General features: G+C 35.3%; 1 protein-coding gene across 5 annotated transcripts in view; it reads left to right on the top strand.

Moving 5' to 3' along the window:
- LOC149793769 (uncharacterized) overlaps positions 1-20,416 on the top strand; it is an 88,803-nt gene that overhangs the window by 57,530 nt on the left and 10,857 nt on the right. For 3 of the 5 annotated variants that reach the window (XM_089967757.1, XM_089967758.1, XM_089967759.1), the window contains exon 2: positions 5,127-5,252. The exons of 1 other annotated variant lie outside the window; for it this stretch is intronic. In XM_089967757.1, coding sequence (XP_089823883.1) covers positions 5,228-5,252 — 25 coding nt within the window. In that variant the 5' untranslated portion in view covers positions 5,127-5,227. The remainder of the gene's footprint in view (positions 1-5,126; positions 5,253-20,416) is intronic. One more of the 5 variants, XM_089967760.1, reaches the window with a different exon arrangement.

Genomic DNA, 20,416 nt, shown 5'->3' on the forward strand with positions numbered 1-20,416 from the left:
CCTGCCCTGATTTATCTACCCCTGCTTTCTATTTTATTTATTTCTTCCAATCTGTTTTTTAAATTGGTCTCTTTATCATTAGTGTTTAATTTTTGCAGTTGGTATCTAATCGCTTCCCTTTCCATTTTTAGTTTCTTACTTTTTAAATTACAGTGTTCTATCGCTAATTTTTTAAATTTGACTTTTAATTTTTCCCATTCTAATATTATATCTACATTTTCCCTACTTTTAAGTTTATCTATCTCCTTTTTGATACTTTGTATAAAATCTGTATCTTTTAGAATCGAGTTATTTAGCATCCATCTTCCTTTCCCCCATTTTATTCTAGTTTTAATTGTTGCAGTCATATTTATAAGTTTGTGATCAGATATTTTAAAATCAGTAATATTAGTTTCTTTGTGTACATTTTTATCATAATTATTGCAGTAAAATTTATCTAAGCGACTTCCTTTATTAATTTTATATTCGTAAGCAAACTGTTTCCTTAATAAATTTTGTATTCTATAGACAACTATCAATTTGTACTTTTTTATAAAATATTCCATTTCTGGTTTAATCCTAATGTCATTCGGTGCCAGGTTTCCCTCCCTATCTATATTGTCTCCCACCCAATTAAAATCACCCCCTATGATAAGATTTCCTGTAGCATTTTTCTCTATATATTTATTTAAATGTTCTAAAAATTCTTTCTTCTGTTCCCTGTTAGCTGGCATATATATATATATATATAAACATAATATATATATATATATATATATATATATATATATATATATATATATATATATATATATATTAATTATGTTTATTTCTTCAATTATAATATGCATCATTCTACCTTTAAAAAACCCTTCTACTTCTATTCTATCCCATGATAATCCCTTTTTATTTCTAATTAAAATTGCCACCACCACCACCCCTTTAATGTCTGTATTTTCATAATCACTAGTTAGTAAAATTCCGTCCAGGTGACTTTCAAATGCTACTTTTATGTTATCTTTAAAACCATTGTGTGTTTCTTGTATACACAATACGTCATAATTTAAGTCTTTCGGAAATTTAAACACTTTTTCCTTATTTATACCATTTACATTGATAGACAGGAGCTGTAAGTTTTTTCCTTCCATTCCTGTCTCTTACCAGGGTGTTGCTTTTTGATTCTATTAATTTTACAGATTGTTATTAGTGTTTAGGTTATATACTTAGTTGTGAAATTTCGGGAGTGGGGGCACTGGTTTCCCTTACCCCCTCTGATGTAGTTATAGTGCTTTCACTTTCGGCTGTACTGGTGATTGTAGTTTGTATTGTGCTTTCTGTTTCGGTTTTATTTGTTTGTGTTGATTCGGTTGCCTCTTTTGGTTCCTGTGTCCTCCTCCATTTCTGTCTCATTTTCTGTTTCCTTGTCCGATTCCGTCAAATCTTTTCCTTCTTCGCTATGGCTTTCCCGGTCTTTTTCTTCCTCCCTGGCTTCTACTCCTTTATTCTTCTTTTCTTGTTCGTTTAATTTTATCCTTGATATTGACCTTTCTTGTGGCGATCTGTCTTCCGTTTTGACCTCCTCCTCCTCCTAGGCATTGGGGTTGATGTTAAAGGGGCTGCAGACTGGGGATTATCTTCCTGTTGCGTTGTTTCTATCTCCAGGATCTCGTACCGGTTTCTTGTAAGTACGGCATCATCTCTCTCTACTTCCGCTCTTGTCATTTTGTTTGGGCTCAGGTAACCCTCCCATTCAAGGGTCTTGAGCCCCTCTATTTTTGTTATGTCTAACTCCGGGAGTTCTCTTATTTCTTCTTCCCTTGCCTCCCTGACACTCCTTATTAATTTCAGAATTTCTTCTGTTTGTTGTAGTTGTTTTTGTTGTTGTTGTTGTTGTTGTTGTTGTTGTTGTCCTTGTCCTTGGCCCGCTGTCTTGCTTGCATAAGTTGGCCCTTGTTGTTTTTGGTGATCGTTTCTCCCTTGACAGTCTCTGGGTCCATGACCTGTCTGGTGACACATGGGGCAAACTCTGTCTTGCTCACTCCCCTGTACCACGTTTTGAGCCTGAATCCCAGGACATAAAAGAATATGGGAACTTTCTTTGCGTCTTCTCTACTCACGTAGATCAGCCTATTCCCGGATTTTATAGGCGCAAACCCCCATACAGTGGCCATCTTGTGTGTGACTGTTGTCACTCCCATTTTCTTCTTTAGTTTCTCTACTAGCTCTTGGGTGTTGACTTCTATTGGCAGGCCCATTACATGTATTTCCGTTAATCTAGGCTCCATTGTCCTAATGAAGGGCGCAGTTTTGTATATTTTGGCGACCACTCCCTTTACTTCAATTTCTCCCTCTTCCAGTAAGGCTTCGCCTCCTTTAGGGTATAGGACATATTTGTTAAGTCCTCCATTTTGTAGAGCTTCTACTTTCCCAATGTCTATTCCCATGGTATGGAGGGCCATCAACACCTCGTTCTGTCTGGGTGTGTTTGTTGCCCCCTCAAAGTCGACTGTCTGGCACCCAGCCGGGTGGTTAACAATTAGCCTGTTTTCCTCCATGACGGTATGGAAATACTGCTTTATTTTAGATCTTATTGGGGCGGTGTTTCCCTCTTCCTGATTCATTTTGAGTTGTTTTGGATGAAATCAGCCGAAAGTGGGTCTCACACTACTGTCTCTATAGTACCTAACTTTCTAACTATTTTAAAGACTATAGAGCCGGACAATACCCTCTAAATGTTTATAAGTTTTATAGGTCTAACCTGTATAAACTACAATTAAGGGTATAAACATGCAAAATCACTGTTTGCAATGTTTATATATGTTGAGTATAACTCACTCTGCTGTGCTGCACCTTAATCCCAGCCGGGATTAATTTTATGCAGCAGGGCTGAATAAGTGTAGGTGTTACAATAAATAATAAATGGTGAATAACAATCTTATAAAGGTATTAGTTCAACAAACCCTTGTACTTCTCTCTTCTACACACAATCCGTTTGCTTTGTCCTTGCCATTTTCAGACGATAAAACAACAGACTGGACTTCGCAAGAAGGAGTATAAGAATTTTGATAGTGCTTTGGATGGTGTATGGTGGGCAAACTACGGCCCGCGCTTTCATGCGGCCCGCCAAGGGTTTTCATGCGGCCTAGGAACAAGTCATCATTCGCACTGACTCTGTTTATGTTACTCTGTTTATCAAATAAATGTGCTTCTTTTGAAGTTTAAGTTTTCAAATATTAACAACATATTAACAACTGAAAATTAATTAAATGTTATTTAGAAAACCCTTTTGTTTTTGTTATTTCAAATATTAATTATTTTGCTTAATGAACTATGCGGCCCGCGACAAGGTGTAAATTTGTGTATGCAGCACTTGTACTGGAAAGTTTGCCCACCTCTGGTGTACAGTTTCCATAACCGACACACATAAAGACATTTCAGTCACTGTACATGAATGTAACATTTAGCGTACGAGGTATGCCAACACTCTCTCCGTTGTGCATATTGCCATAGCAACCAAACTTCACCTTATTCCGGTTACTCTCTCAGAAATACAGAAGTATAGAGCTGTACCAAAATTAATATTTGGAACTAGAGCATATTTTATGACGGTTTGATAACTATTGTGCCTGTCAATGTCGGAAGTCGCCAAGGGAACTAACTTTGTACGTATGCGAACTGTACATTACACATCTATAACGTCTGGTTAATTTATATCATTCACATTGAATTCGATTTAAATTTGATTTGTTTAAATTAGCTTACTCAGCAATTCATCCAACTTATAAACAACCAAAAAATTCAAATGCGTTAACTTGATGGCTCAGATATTGGAATATAATGGTGAGAAAGATAGTTCAAGCAGAAGAACACGGAGCAAAGAAACTGACATTAATATTTCCCTCCACATACACGTGCTTCTTTCAGAACCGGGGACGAACTCGAGACATAAGAAACGCTAAAGGACCTGCCTATTCAGACTCGTATGTCTTAGGGATAACATGGTAAATTTAGAATGACTCTTTCGATTTGAAATGGGTTATTAGGGAAGTTTAAACCAAGTGTGGTAAACAAAACTCTTCGGACAGGGTCGGGATCATTATGAATGCTTATTGGAAATTAAAAAAATGAAATTTGTGTCGTACAGAAACAAGTATTCCACGCAATTTGGTATCTTACCCGCATTCATGAAGTCATGTATCTATTCAATCCAGTATCAATCATGAAAACCTTGAACAAAACTACTTCAGCACAAACGTTTAACGCTACGATACCGCCGTCGTCACCACTTGCATCATACTCACGCTGGTGGGAAAATAAACTTAGTCGGATTACGACAGAAATATAAAACGTTGGATGATGTCGTTGAATTTGGGTATTTGAATAAAGATGAAATATTGAATTAATAATGTGCCCTACAGAGACATGTATGATGTTTCCAGTCTGTCTGTTGAACTACCTACCTCCATAAATACAAAACGTCCTATGGTAAGAAATGGTAAGAAGTCCAGAGAACTAACATGAGTGATTGATATATTAGTAACTAAATGGGTGCATAAATTAATGCAACATTTAAATGTTACTATTGCTGATGTGTAAATATGCATCACACACACACTCTCTCTCTCTCTCTCTCTCTCTCACACACACACACACACACACACACACACGGTAAATATCGGTGTAGGGGGAGGGAATAGCAGTTAAAAGTTGAGGTGCAGTACAGATTCTTGATTTATGATTATAATAACATATACTTACCTTATGTCCTCTTGCCAATTTAAATTTGGACGCGTTCTAGTAGAAAAGGAGCAAGCCTTCGAAGTAATTAGACTAGTGACATGTATTTGTTAGAATGGCCTGGCCATACACCTCTGCTAGTCGATATGACGGGTATAACAGCTCTTTCGTTCATAAATACATGTTTTTGGCAAACAGTCTGTCTTTTTATAGCCCCTTTGACTTCGATAATGATTAACATGTAGTGTTTGGTTTGTTAAGAAGTAATAAAAATAGAGACAAGCTGACATTATTTATGCATCCTGAAGTACGACTGTTCCTCATAGTCCCGCAATGAATGTATGGGCAATGACACCACTAGTTGCACAGCTGTGCAGAGCGACTGATACATACGTTTTATCAATTTGCAGTCAAACAACACACGGAAGAAAGTTCAGTTAGGGAATAACGACATAAATTCAAACGGAAGTCAACAGCCCATACATATTGGAAAACCGAAACAGACGCCAGGATGATTCCGCCTCACGTGTGGAGAAGTAAACTCTCTCTCTCTCTCTCTCTCTCTCTCTCATAATCATTGTATGCATATATCAACATAAACGTACGTGTGTATGTATGTATGTAATTATGTATGCATGTAATTATGTATGCATAATGCATGTAATTATGTATGTATGTATGTATGTATGTATGTATGTATGTATGTATGTATGTATGTATATATGTGTGTGTGTATGTATGTATGTATGTGTGAGTATGTATGTATGTATGTATGTATAATAATAATAATAATAATAATAATAATAATAATAAACTATCTTTAACGAGGATAACACATTTGGTTATGGCTGACCCATCTGCCATGTGGTCCTCAGTTTTTGTAATAAAATAATAAAAATAGAAGTTTATGCACATAACCAGGTATCGTCGCACACTCATTCGTACATATCTGACATGAATGACTATGTGTGACTATACTGGGAAACATACAAATATATATCAATTATGGATATGATTATAAAGTTTTCTATTCAGCGCTTTTAATATGTCATTCCAGCTGGTCTAGAAGGAATTTCCTAAATATTTTAAAAGAAGCAAGGGAAGTTGAATTACGTATCCTCATTGGTAAGGAATTCCATACAGTAGGTGCTATACAGAAAATGAGCTTTTGTAATGATTGGTTTTCGACCAAGGAATCTGGAGATCGTTGTTTGTCCTCGATAGGAGATTACGCTCAGTATTCGATGATCTTAGTTCAATTATGTTAAAGATATAATCTGGAGAAAGACCGTTTAAAGACTTGTATGTCATGATTCCTTTAAAATAAAGAATACGTTTTTGTATGGGTAGCCATTTCAGACGTGAAAACAAAACATTTGAGGGAGTCATAACAGGAAGTTTCAGTATTATTCGGGCTGCCCTTTTCTGGAGTCTATCAATTCTGGACAGAATATTATTTGATGTGTTTCCACATATTTTACAGCCGTAATCTATCAGTGGTAGTATATAACCCGAAAAATAAATTTCAAGTGATTGTGGAGGTAGAAATTTTGAAAGCAATTTTAACAGAGTTATTCTTTTGACTACCATTGCACATAAGTGATCGATATGCGCATTCCAGCTGAGGTGTTGATCAATGTAGATACCAAGAAGTTTTTGATTTTTGACAATAGATACGTCTAAGCCATTTTGAGTTAGAAGTAAATCCATGTTAGTAGATAGACGCTGCCTTGTTCCAATTGTCATACATTTCGTTTTAGAGATGTTAATATGCATTTTGTTTTGATGACGCCAAACTGATATATTGTTGAGGTCGGTTTGAAGTTTATTTTTAATGGAGTCTAGAGATTTATCAGATAAATGCAATGTCGAATCGTCAGCGAAAATATCTGTGTTAGCGTGCGCTGGATACAAGGCTAAGTCATTGATAAATAGTAGAAAAAGAAGAGGCCCTAATATAGATCCTTGAGGAACACCACTTAAGATATGACTTGGTTCGGATATATGTTTACCCGTGCAAACAACCTGGTGTCTGTTTGTGAGATACGACGTGAACCAGGCAACTGAGTTTGGAGAAAACTTGTAGGCTGAAAGTTTTCCAATGAGCACCGAATGGTTAACCAAATCGAATGCTTTTTTAAAATCAATGAAGATTGCACCAGTAAGTTCACCTGATTCTACTGCTAGTAGCCATTGGCCTATAAGTTTTGTCATTGCAGTCTGACATGAATGATTCTTTCGAAAACCTACTTGTGATCTATGAAGGAGTTGGTACTTGTCAAGATATCTGAAAATATGCTTGCTGACATGTTTTTCCATGATTTTTGAAAGTACGGATAGAACAGATATGGGTCGATAGTTGGATGGGTCATTCTTTTCATTTCCCTTATAAATTGCGAATACTTTTGCTAACTTCAATGACTCATGGAATTTATTGGAAGTGATACTACAGTTAATTATTTCTTTCAACGACTCTGAGATTGATAAAGCCGAAATTTTCAGAGTTTTGGGGTGAATGTATGTATGTATGTATCAATGTATGTATCAATGTATGTATGTATTAGATATCATAACAATACAATAAGAACACAGATGCAAGGAATTTATGGATAATACAAAAACTGAAATCATATAACCGATAAAGCAATCGTACTTGAAAATGTGTTGACCTTTCAAAATTTGTTGCAAAATCAATTCATCTGATGTCTATAAAGCACTCCCATGCACAGAAACATGTAACATGTCCAAATGGATGACCAAATAAATGGAGTCAATAAAGAGATAATTGGTTTTACGTTTGCACAATAAAGTTGAAATGATTAAATCTCATTAAAATAGTTCCTTCAGGAGATATATATGTAAAAGTGCATCTCGTGTTAAGAAAAATGTATTCATTGGTTTTCATCCCATGTTTCCAAACAATCAAGGATGACAAATGAAATATAAAAGATTAATATATCTTTACAATTATAAAAATACCATTAACATTATATTACAAATGTCAATGTTTGTCGAAATTTTCAAATCATCAGAAAATTGTGCCAATGTACAGATAAGTGCGCGGATGGTAAAATAAAAGATTTTATTTACGGGTTAACGTAAGATGAATGCCACGACTGTAGACTGGGATACAATTCTTCCTGATCAATACCCAGCTAAGTTGTTCGTATTCTTTATTTTGAGATTCATTATTACTGTGGTTGTTAAAGCAGCGTTGTGGACGTACACATGTAAGTCATGCATGTGCTATGGTTACAGACTATGTTTTGATTGACCCGGAAACGGAACTCGTAAACATGATGGTCAGGATATGATAAGTCTTGACTTGTGTAATGGTCTATAACGGCACTATCACCCCTAGTAATCCTAGTGAGTTTGATATATTGGTCTGTAGTACATTATAAAATGATTGGTGGTCTGACCCCTTGAAAAGTGTCTCTCAAGGGCTCTATAAACAGTATTAAAATACAAAGGTATATCCATCAAATATTAGTTAAAAATCGATACCATGCCATCACAAAACAGGCTGCAAAACAGTCTCTGTAATGATCAGGCCATGCGTGATAAATCATATTGGGTACTGACAGTACATATACTTCACGATCTTATGTGTTGCTGTTGTCAAGGTCTGCTATGTGTCTTTGGATTAAAGATCATCAGTACTTTGACTTCTATTCCTCGTAATTTGTATTAGTAGCTTCTTGACTGGGTAGATTTTTTATTGTACTTTTTTTTTTAAATTTGGAGCGGCGAAATTTCAGCCATTTTCTAAACAGTCAGAATTCAGAATAAACACGAGATATTTATTTCAGTTTGTACTTAATTAGCGCACTAACAGACGCAGATCGATAGCTAAATGATATTTTGACATTATTTAGTCAAAAAGTACAAAACGGAAACATTTATTTGCATGCTCGGTTGCACTGAACCAGCAATCCGTCATTCTAAAGTAACGATTCGAAATGTGTGTGATTATCGTGCCTTTATTACCTGGTGTATTTGTTAAACCTTTCTTACTCACCTGTTATGGATGACGTGTGATTATGATGTTTTTGCCACCCGGCCCCTTTATTGTTGCGCCGTTGTTATTTACATTAAAGGCATTTCAAGGAACATTATAAAAAGCTTTTAAAATGCATATTAATAAAGTATTTGATTGGGTAAATTAAAGTAAAACGTGCTAGCAGTCGAAACGATGTATTCAAGTTAGAAAGAAACGATCTTTACTGTATATTGTTGTGCTTATGTCTTGTTCCTGATTGAGTGTTGTGTAGGTTTTGCCTACATAACTTTTGTCATGTTTGTAAGTAGTAAAGAATACGTCTATTAAGATCTTCTTTCATGTCCTAAGCTTGTTTACAATTTGAGGGGATTTACCAATATAAGTGATTAGTTTCAACATTCTGTTGCGTCTTATGACTAGAGAAATAGGTATATATAGGGGATCTTATAAGCAAGGTTACGTTCCTGGTTCATGTCAGTCTTTCCGAATTTAAGATCGGAGTTAGTAGCTGTGTTCATACATAATTTGAGATGAATTATTTATTTAATTATTACTTGGAATTACACAAGTCTCGCTGACATTTTGGTCTAAAGCAATACTTTGGGATTTCTGAGAACTCATTCGAGGACAGTTTGAATTGTATCATTGTGGTCCATCAGAACAGTCAATACTCTTGGTAAATCAGGATATTCAAGGCTATTTGAATTCATTCGGAACATTTGTTACTTTTAGAGTTGTATTGGAGCATTTGGGATTAATTGGGATTCAATTCACAACAATGTACTCTATTTGTCTCTTAAAGTTTATCTTTTCAACTCAAATAACTAAATTGTTTGTTGAATTTTACATAAGATGTTGGTTTTAATTCTTTTATGTTACATATTTTTAGATCGCGAACCGTAACAGAAATTGGAGACTCATGCGGATCTAAATTTCCTTAACTAATTTCAGAGCCTTTAAATTTTTAGTTGAATCTGTTTCGGAATTTCGATTGTCTATGGTAAATATTTTAATGTCGCACATTTGAAAAATCTTTGGTGAATTCATCAAGCATTCACAATGTTTCACGTCCTACCCAGGAGGTTATAGGACGAGTTGCTTTATCTAACCATACATTATTATCTTTCTGAATCAAACGCGTCTTTAACAAAGTATAAAACATATTTGTATTCCTTATTTAGTGAGAAATGTGATTTCGGATGATAGTGCTATGTGTTTGGCTGGTAATTTGTCTCTGATTTTGATTTGAAATTAAAGGAATTAGTGTTTAAAGTCCGATGGAATTAGAATTAACAATGCTTCAACTTCAGAAGAGAAAATTATGGGAATGGAAATTCAGAAAGAACAAACAAAAGAGACAGATACAAAGAGACAAGAGAGAGAGAGAGAGAGAGATGTACTATAGAATTAAAATAAGTATAGCTTCATTCGTTGATATTACTGGAAATATTCAATTAGTACCCTCTTTTCAGGAAAAAGAAATAGATAAATAATCTCTTTACATTGTGAAAATTGCTGAAAACTTAAAAAAACCAAGGTAACGTGAGACTTTATTGTTACATGGTTTAATTATTGTAGTTATTGGCACAGCTCGTTGGGTCTACACTTCACTTTCGTTACACCAATGTGCTGATTATGGTTTGGTTAAACATTTTTTGTGTCTTGAATGGTTCCAAGCTGGTACTGCAGACATATCGACAAAGTGATTAGCATTTGTAGTAAAGAAACTGCACAAGTCCATGTCAAATTTGCAGGGAAAAAGAACAACTATTTGTTAGGTGGTGCTCAGCCAAGAAGGTTGTTAAGCATTATGATGGCTTCAGACAGCTCACATTCAATGAAGAGTTCAAGAAATGCATCCATGGTGATGTCAAGACATATCTTGATGACCAAATTTGGCAAATGCTACTCGCACAGCTGAAGACTATTACGTGATTCTAAAGATCAGTTTCTCGAGGTCTTCATCTAGGCAATTGTTGATATAAAAATCATCCCAGTATCATACGAACACTTCCAAATCTCAATCTGCCACAGCAAATATCTATTAGGACTTAGAAATCCTTGTATCTTACTACCTGCACCTATTGTAAACAGGAAAAGGACATCATTCATAATTCTTTTTGGATAATCCAAAGAAAATATAATAAAGACAGAGACATTCCAAATGCTTTATTTCCAGGCGTTCAAGGTCATGTGCTGACAAATGGCGTTAAACCCACAACAACGACACCAACAACACCATATTTTGTTCATATGTTTCGTTTAAAAATTTAAATTAGAATTGCAGAGATGTTTCTCTTCGAACAACTAATTCATTCCAGGAATATGGTTTAAGACAGTAAAACGTCCAAGATAATATACTTCAAATTCAGGTTTGAATTTCCATTGAGGGCATATTTAACATTTGCACCGATCTTCCCCCATGTGCGTGACATCATTATGAGTCATTGTTTCGAATTTCACCGTACAAACTGAGACTCGCAGGGACTACTCAATTTGGAATAATGGGATGTATCGACGGATGTGGGATGGATTTTTGTCATTTGCGAACTAGATTGAGATTGAATTTAACGCGGTTTGCACTGGTATAGTGGTCGTTTCAAATATCAAAGCAGTCTCGCCAAGTGAATACTAATCATAATTAAAGTAACAATGTATTAGCACTTGAAGTCACATGTTGGTAGACAAATTACTCTATTGATATTACTTCTATTTTAGAACAAATATTTCACCAGACGATGAAACCATTAGAAAAGGCATTTATTGAGACAAATCTGTGGAATGAGTCTGTGTCGTCCATGCGTTGTCCGTGGGCTTTTTAATACTGCATTTCGTATGCTCAAAATCTTTTGCTCTGTAACTGTTCATGTAATCAATGCAAACGTGGAACCGAATGGAAATGCGACGATGCGGAAATTAAACACGTCTTCTCCACTCGTTTCACTCACTTAAAACAGGAAATATGATCCCTCTAGAAAGATTGTATAGAAGCTGTCTGTGGATGATAACACAGAAAAACAGTGTCCGACAATAGTTCAGGAAAGCTAGATTTTGTACTAGATTTCATTCATTAACGGATTTTAAAATAGAATAGTATGTATCACTTCAAATACAAGTCATTTATATATTTTATAAGGAAGAATGCAATACAATGAAAAATAAATGGTCATTTGATTGCATCGTCATCCCTATTACTAATCAGACGAAATACAGAAGAAGTATTCAGACTTGAAAGAGACGCTCACTCGACATGTTCATACTATAGTTCCAGCTTGTTCTCAGCGGAGGTCATGCTTGGGGTTCTCTCTGACTGATACCAAGGCAGGCTTAGATACGGTTTGCGGATGTACTTGTCTGTCATATCCTACAATTTTGATGTGGTTTCATCGTTTTATATATGTTCTTAAATCTATGGAAGATGACGGATGTTCTGGAAGACCGTTGTCTACTACTGGCGAAGGGGGTGGGGGTAGGGAAGCTGCCGTGGTCAAAGGGTCATATATGAAGATGTTCGATACACAGTGGACGATATTTCAATTTTAGGACCTTAATTCTTCATTTATATTTATTTAGTAAATTGAGGAATGTTTGTAAATTCAAAAAGTGTTTTGTTAAACATGTAGGCTGATCAAAGAACATACGCGGGTTGTAATTGGCAAACAGTTGCTCGCCAAATATAAAAATAATGACCAGAAACGTACGTATGTGATTTTCACGGGTAATAAAACAGGGCCTTTCTTTAACCCAGCTAAGGAGAAAATAATAAGATTTGGATCAATAACAAACAAACTCGAGCAAAGAATACAATTCTTGAGACGTAGACAACATGTTAAAAGAGTTTCGTGTACATTGTATTCCTATGTAAAAGACCCTGCCGCCCAGTTACTTGTGTCTAACTCTTCCAGTGTCACTGGATATTTTAATGTCTCCACACTGCTGTCTATGGTTTTGTGACACTAAAAAACCACCCGTCCGTGTACAAGTACCATGCGTATCCATCTACTCCATGACAACGCAACAGCGCACAAATCCGCCGGTGTGACAGACTTCATGATTCCTGTAAGAGAACAGCACCCAACCGTCGCTACATCCTCCACACAGACCTGGTTTAACTCAAGTGATTTCTTGACGAATCTTGTTATCGAAGTTTCGATATTGGGCATATAATTTCAAAGCTACCATCCCAGTGAAACTGTTGTGTTTTATTGCAAGAACGACATACCAAAAAGTGAATAGAAAATGGCATTTAATAATCGGATAGTCAGACTGAGTATGTGTGTAGAACATAGATGTTTTTTCAACTTTTTTCGGGTGGTGGTGGCAGAACTTGATGGGGGAGGGGCACAACTTGACGGGCTTGGTAATTTTGGTATATAGGCTACAGCAATTTTACAGCACATGCAAATTCGGAGGGGTGGCAAATGAACCCCTGCGGCCCTCCCCCCTCACCCCCCCCCCCCCCGACATCCCTGGTGTAGAGGTGTATAAGGAATACTTTTGAGATGATGCACTGATGTACAGTTCACCAATAAAGAAATTTTTGGTACTGCATGTTAATATTCAGAACTTTTGAAATACATATCGTATAAGAAACGGCAAATAGTTTCAAAGAACAAAGGTACATGTATTTTTAGCACATTATTAAATTTTAATACACTGAGTATATATATCAAATAGGACAATGACAGTATTGGTCAATCATTCGGAAAGTTCGAATATGGTCATGTTATGTAATGGAACTGTTCAATTTAATATGACTTGCATATTGTGCAATATAACTGATTACAAACTGTATACGTATTTATCCTTTATCTCAAACCGGAATATATGATTGATTATATATATATAATTCCAAAGTCGAAGAAGTCCAATGTTGTCTGAAATGGATTCCACTTCAAACAGCCGTATATTGGCAAACAACTATTATACAATTTTATAAAATATCGCTTTGCATGTGATGGAAGAGTTATGTGGTACTACTTTCATACTTGTTTGAATAGTACATATAAACGGGAAATGTTCAAATTCATTTTTAAAAAATCGTATTCAGAGGTTTAGATTTTGAACACTCGGTATACCACTAAAAAAATGAAAGTGTACATTTTCAGCAATATCTCTCTTATCAAACCATGAATCTCACTTGCATCCATCTGAATATTTCATTTCAGACAAGGTCAGTAGCATCCAATCAATGTCATGCAAGGTATTGTGTTGCACTGAAAACCGGTAATTGATAATATCGACATGACATCATGTCTGGAATTCAACCAATCAAACACCGCTAATTCATTTAATTAGGTGATTGGATCAGTTTTTATCCTATTAGGCATTTGTCGTTCATAGTGGAAACAAAATCCCTCCAGCATGCTTATTTTGTTTTATAGCCAAATAACACGTTGAAATGTATTCCCAAGATTTTCCAGGATTCGTTGTGAGAATTGCTAGGACAACGAAATTAGATACTTGTAACGCAAGATAAAAGATAAGACCTGAACAAACCACATGAGTTCCCCTACCCTGACTGGGCGTCAAAGCCTCTTGTAGCGTGTATGTCGAAATTAACAATACTCCACGTAATGGCTAGTTTGCAAAGGGTGTGATGGTGTCACATAATGACATCTTGCTAATGGCACCAATACTGTATGACTTCCGCTCTATACTAGGAAAAGACAATCGATAATTCGTACAGAATCGAGATCGTGTTGCATGATTTTTCTTTATTTTTATTTCAATGGATATTGAATCCCAAGTGATGACTTGATACACTTTTACCTGGCCATCTGGTGCCCACGCTCACACACTGTATACAGAAACAACCAGTAAGGGGTAAAAAAAGCGGGTCATTATTGTGCACACGAGACTGGTGAGAAGTCACCGAAGAGTTAAATCAAAACAAAGCAAACAAGGAAGTAATAACGCCTAGCAGCCCTGGCTATATTGACCGTCGTGAAAAAGATAGTTTTGAACAATTACAACACTAAGTATAGTTAAGAATGTTTCTTTGTGCAATAGTGGATGCTTCCTCATTCTCTGGAGTCTAGACTACAACAACAACAACAAGGATGTGTCATATTTATATATGATTCAATGCATTCATTTGGTTGAGATAACCATTAATACACGCCAACGTTGCATTATCCCTTAATGAAAACAAGTCCACTATCTTCACCAAATTTCAAAAGCAAATAATGTAAGCTTAATTCAAGGCCTTACTTATTCGATTCGGATATATGACTATCTTATCTTTGACACAATGTTTGGGACCACCCACATATAAAATATTACGCTGGGCGTAGATTTTACCACAGCCTAACAATGTGATTGCGGGCAGGGAAGACTAACGAACACATGGAATGCACGAGGCAGTCTTGGCTACCCACGACCGTGGCTTGCTCGGGAGACAGAAAAACTGTCCACAGTTCCAAAATGTAAGAATTGATGAGTGGTGCTTATTTATATTAGTCGTATATGGTAGAGCCTGCCGACAAAGACTACAAAATAATGATCTAGCTAACCAACATAACGAGTGTATTTGTAGCGAGTAGGAGAGCGCATCAGACGGTCGTGTACCAGGTTAATATAAATAAATATTAAACGTCGCGCTAGACTATTACGACCCATCCGCCATATTGTACGCAATTCACTAAATGTTTGTAATCTGCTACCCTGCCTTTCTTCGATAGTCCTGTCACTTAATAAAGAATGCATTGTCTCAGACTACTCAGACACTGGTACATAACGGACGTACATGATCTGCGAGTTGCCCGTATACAGACCTAAGCCGCGCATGTTAACATACGTGTCATGAGTCTGGACTAGTGGAATTGACGAAAAGTACTAAAACATTTCTTAAAGTAAAGAACACCTTTATTTACGGTATAAAAGAGACCGTATTCTAACAAAAACGGAAATACACTCCAATCAAAACGAAGTATCCTTATAAATTATATTTGTGGTAAGCGATGAATTGCTTTATTTTGGTAAAGTGCATAAGTACAATATGAAGGCTCGCATTTTTTTGTTGTTGGTATTATTAGAAGATTTAAATGTATACCCTTATGCTCTCGAGTTTTAGGTTAAGCTCGTGATAGAGAGACAATATAACCTGTTAAAACATAGAATACACATATATCTTCTCTGCTTTCAGATAACAGTAATGCCCTTTGTCTAAAGTGTGTGTGTGTGTGTGTGTGATTTCATTATGCGTTAACTCTCACGCTGAAACTTAGCTCACAATTTTTTTTTTTTTTTGGGGGGGGCTGATTGCTCATTTATTTAAAAGGTAACCAATCAGATGTTTGCCCATTAATCAGCCAAACAGATTTAAGAATTTGGCTGAGTCTTCCTTTGAGCATATAAATTATACCTTTGATCAAAACGAGGTAGTACAAATCTTCAAGTTTTACTCAACTAAGTAGACAAATTTACGTGTTTGACAGTGACGCCAGGGTGCACGTTGTATTTGCATACTCATTATCCCGCGCTCTAGGACGATGTAACAACTTTAAGGTTCAGTAGCCTACACAAGTATACGTCGTTTTTATATATTGACGCAGAAAACGAAATCGAGCCAGAAAATCATTCCTCGAATGTCACTAGAGGGAAATATAACAGCAATGGACGATAAAATCCAATCAGGTGTCATATTCATTCTGAACAATGCTGTGTTCGATTTTATTTTGTCAGTGAAGGGGTTTAAGACCTGGCCTACTAAACATTTATTACCAGCATTTTATTGTGTTTACGTCACAAAATGATTGCAAAACTATTCAACCGCAAAACGATTGCGAGTTAAACGATCAAGTCGATGGGTGAGTCCTTCACGTGCATTTTTCTGGAAACAGTAATACTGCTCTTAAGCGTTGGAGTACACTTTAACACAAATTCAAGATGTTTTTTGCTGTTGTTGTTGTTTTTTTTGTTGCCAGGTCAGTCCATTCCTGTAGAAACTACCATATCATGGACAATTCACTTAGGAACAAAACCTGTAGCTCGAGTATCTCTACTAATTATGTATGTATGTATGTATGTATATATGTATGTATGTATGTATGTATGTATGTATGTATGTGTGTGTGTGTGTGTGCGCGCGCGCGCGTGTGTGCGTGTGTGTGTGTGCGTGCGTGCGTGTGTGTGTGTGTGCATGCATTCATGTAAGCACGTACGTACGTACGTGTTTGTGTGCGTAAATATATGCGTTTGTTGGTATGAGAGTAGGCATGCTTGTCTTACTATCTGTCCTATATTACCATTATCGTCCTCATCTTTATGTATTTGATAGTAAAGTAAATATTGGTAACATTTTCTGCATGTATACAGATTTTCTTAAATGGCACAATGCCTAAACTTTTCATAAAAACATTTCACCATTTTTCCAATCTGACTAAAGTTTGGGAGGAAGGAAATGATCTGTTAAAGCAGCTCTCTGATACAAACCGTCCCTTGAAATGATCACGATCTTAGGTTTAAACGATATTTAAATTTTCAGTTTAGAATTAAGACGTGTCAGCCGTTAATTCAGTCACCGAAAACGCTCGCTATTCCGATCTTATTCGAGAGTACTCCGAAACAAGTAATGGGATTAATTCGACAAAATATTGTCTGTGGCAAATCTAACAGCGACATTCACACGTTTCGCACAAATTGATTAGAAAAGGAATAAAGATACAGGTCTGCTTTCTTTCTTCTTCTAAAATCGAATCGGAAACGAAAAAGCATGCATTAGATGAAAATAAGACTCGGATGAGTATTGGTGTTCAGTCGGGGCACTGAAATACACACTGAAGAGCGAACTTAGTCTTAAGACAATCCGATATAGCGTAGTATTAGTTTCTTATGTTTACAACGGTGACGTCATTATTTCGACTGAAATCGGTTGATCCACGGCTATCGCCGATCAAAATCGGATTAATTCGTACAAATGTAGAGAATGGCAGGGTACCTCAGTTCGAGGGAGAAATTACATGGCTCATATTGTGATGAAACGTAGATATGGTCTGGTTTTAATGGAACCCAACGTTGCTATGGACCAATATATTCCACAAAAAAAAATCATTATTATTCAGATGATTTGACACATACGACTTTGTGTACGCAATGGCGGCATTAGGACTTTAAACATTAGCAAATATTTATTAAGTATCAAATAAGCTGACGTGTTCCATTTTTATATCATCTCCATACTTGTTATGTATAGAATAGGCCTACATGTTCTATTTTTATATCATCTCCATACTTATTATGCATCGAATAGGCCTACATGTTCTATTTTTATATAATCTCCATACCTATTATGCATCAAATAGGCCTACATGTTCTATTTTTATATCATCTCCATACTTATTATGTATAGAATAGGCCTACAGTTCTATTTTTATATCATCTCCATACTTATTATGTATCGAATAGGCCTACATGTTCTATTTTTATATCATCTCCACACTTATTATGCATCGAATAGGCCTACATGTTCTATTTTTATATAATCTCCATACTTGTTATGTATCGAATAGGCCTACATGTTCTATTTTTATATCGTCTCCATACCTATTATGCATCAAATAGGCCTACATGTTCTATTTTTATATCATCTCCATACCTATTATGCGTCAAATAGGCCTACATGTTCTATTTTTATATCATCTCCATACCTATTATGCATCAAATAGGCCTACATGTTCTATTTTTATATCGTCTCCATACTTATTATGTATCGAATAGGCCTACATGTTCTATTTTTATATCATCTCCATACTTATTATGTATAGAATAGGCCTACATGTTCTATTTTTATATCATCTCCATACTTGTTATGCATCGAATAGGCCTACATGTTCTATTTTTATATCATCTCCATACTTATTATGTATCGAATAGGCCTACATGTTCAATTTTTATATCATCTCCATACTTATTATGTATCGAATAGGCCTACATGTTCTATTTTTATATCATCTCCATACTTATTATGTATCGAATAGGCCTACATGTTCTATTTTTATATCATCTCCATACTTATTATGTATAGAATAGGCCTACATGTTCTATTTTTATATCATCTCCATACTTGTTATGCATCGAATAGGCCTACATGTTCTATTTTTATATCATCTCCATACTTGTTATGCATCGAATAGGCCTACATGTGCTATTTTTATATAATCTCCATACTTATTATGCATCGAATAGGCCTACAGTTCTATTTTTATATCATCTCCATACTTCTTATGTATAGAATAGGCCTACATGTTCTATTTTTATATCGTCTCCATACTTGTTATACATCGAATAGGCCTACATGTTCTATTTTTATATCATCTCCATACTTATTATGCATCGAATAGGCCTACATGTTCTATTTTTATATAATCTCCATACCTATTATGCATCAAATAGGCCTACATGTTCTATTTTTATATCATCTCCATACTTATTATGTATAGAATAGGCCTACAGTTCTATTTTTATATCATCTCCATACTTATTATGTATCGAATAGGCCTACATGTTCTATTTTTATATCATCTCCACACTTATTATGCATCGAATAGGCCTACATGTTCTATTTTTATATAATCTCCATACTTGTTATGTATCGAATAGGCCTACATGTTCTATTTTTATATCGTCTCCATACCTATTATGCATCAAATAGGCCTACATGTTCTATTTTTATATCATCTCCATACCTATTATGCGTCAAATAGGCCTACATGTTCTATTTTTATATCATCTCCATACCTATTATGCATCAAATAGGCCTACATGTTCTATTTTTATATCATCTCCATACCTATTATGCATCAAATAGGCCTACATGTTCTATTTTTATATCATCTCCATACCTATTATGCATCAAATAGGCCTACATGTTCTATTTTTATATCGTCTCCATACTTATTATGTATCGAATAGGCCTACATGTTCTATTTTTATATCATCTCCATACTTATTATGTATAGAATAGGCCTACATGTTCTATTTTTATATCATCTCCATACTTGTTATGCATCGAATAGGCCTACATGTTCTATTTTTATATCATCTCCATACTTATTATGCATCGAATAGGCCTACATGTTCAATTTTTATATCATCTCCATACTTATTATGTATCGAATAGGCCTACATGTTCTATTTTTATATCATCTCCATACTTATTATGTATCGAATAGGCCTACATGTTCTATTTTTATATCATCTCCATACTTATTATGTATAGAATAGGCCTACATGTTCTATTTTTATATCATCTCCATACTTGTTATGCATCGAATAGGCCTACATGTTCTATTTTTATATCATCTCCATACTTGTTATGCATCGAATAGGCCTACATGTGCTATTTTTATATAATCTCCATACTTATTATGCATCGAATAGGCCTACAGTTCTATTTTTATATCATCTCCATACTTCTTATGTATAGAATAGGCCTACATGTTCTATTTTTATATCGTCTCCATACTTGTTATACATCGAATAGGCCTACATGTTCTATTTTTATATCGTCTCCATACCTATTATGCATCGAATAGGCCTACATGTTCTATTTTTATATCATCTCCATACTTATTATGCATCGAATAGGCCTACATGTTCTATTTTTATATCATCTCCATACCTATTATGCATCAAATAGGCCTACATGTTCTATTTTTATATCATCTCCATACTTATTATGTATAGAATAGGCCT

Source organism: Sinohyriopsis cumingii, chromosome 8, assembly GCF_028554795.1.
Source record: "Sinohyriopsis cumingii isolate HCF-2022 chromosome 8, ASM2855479v2, whole genome shotgun sequence".
NCBI classification, from domain to species: domain Eukaryota; kingdom Metazoa; phylum Mollusca; class Bivalvia; order Unionida; family Unionidae; genus Sinohyriopsis; species Sinohyriopsis cumingii.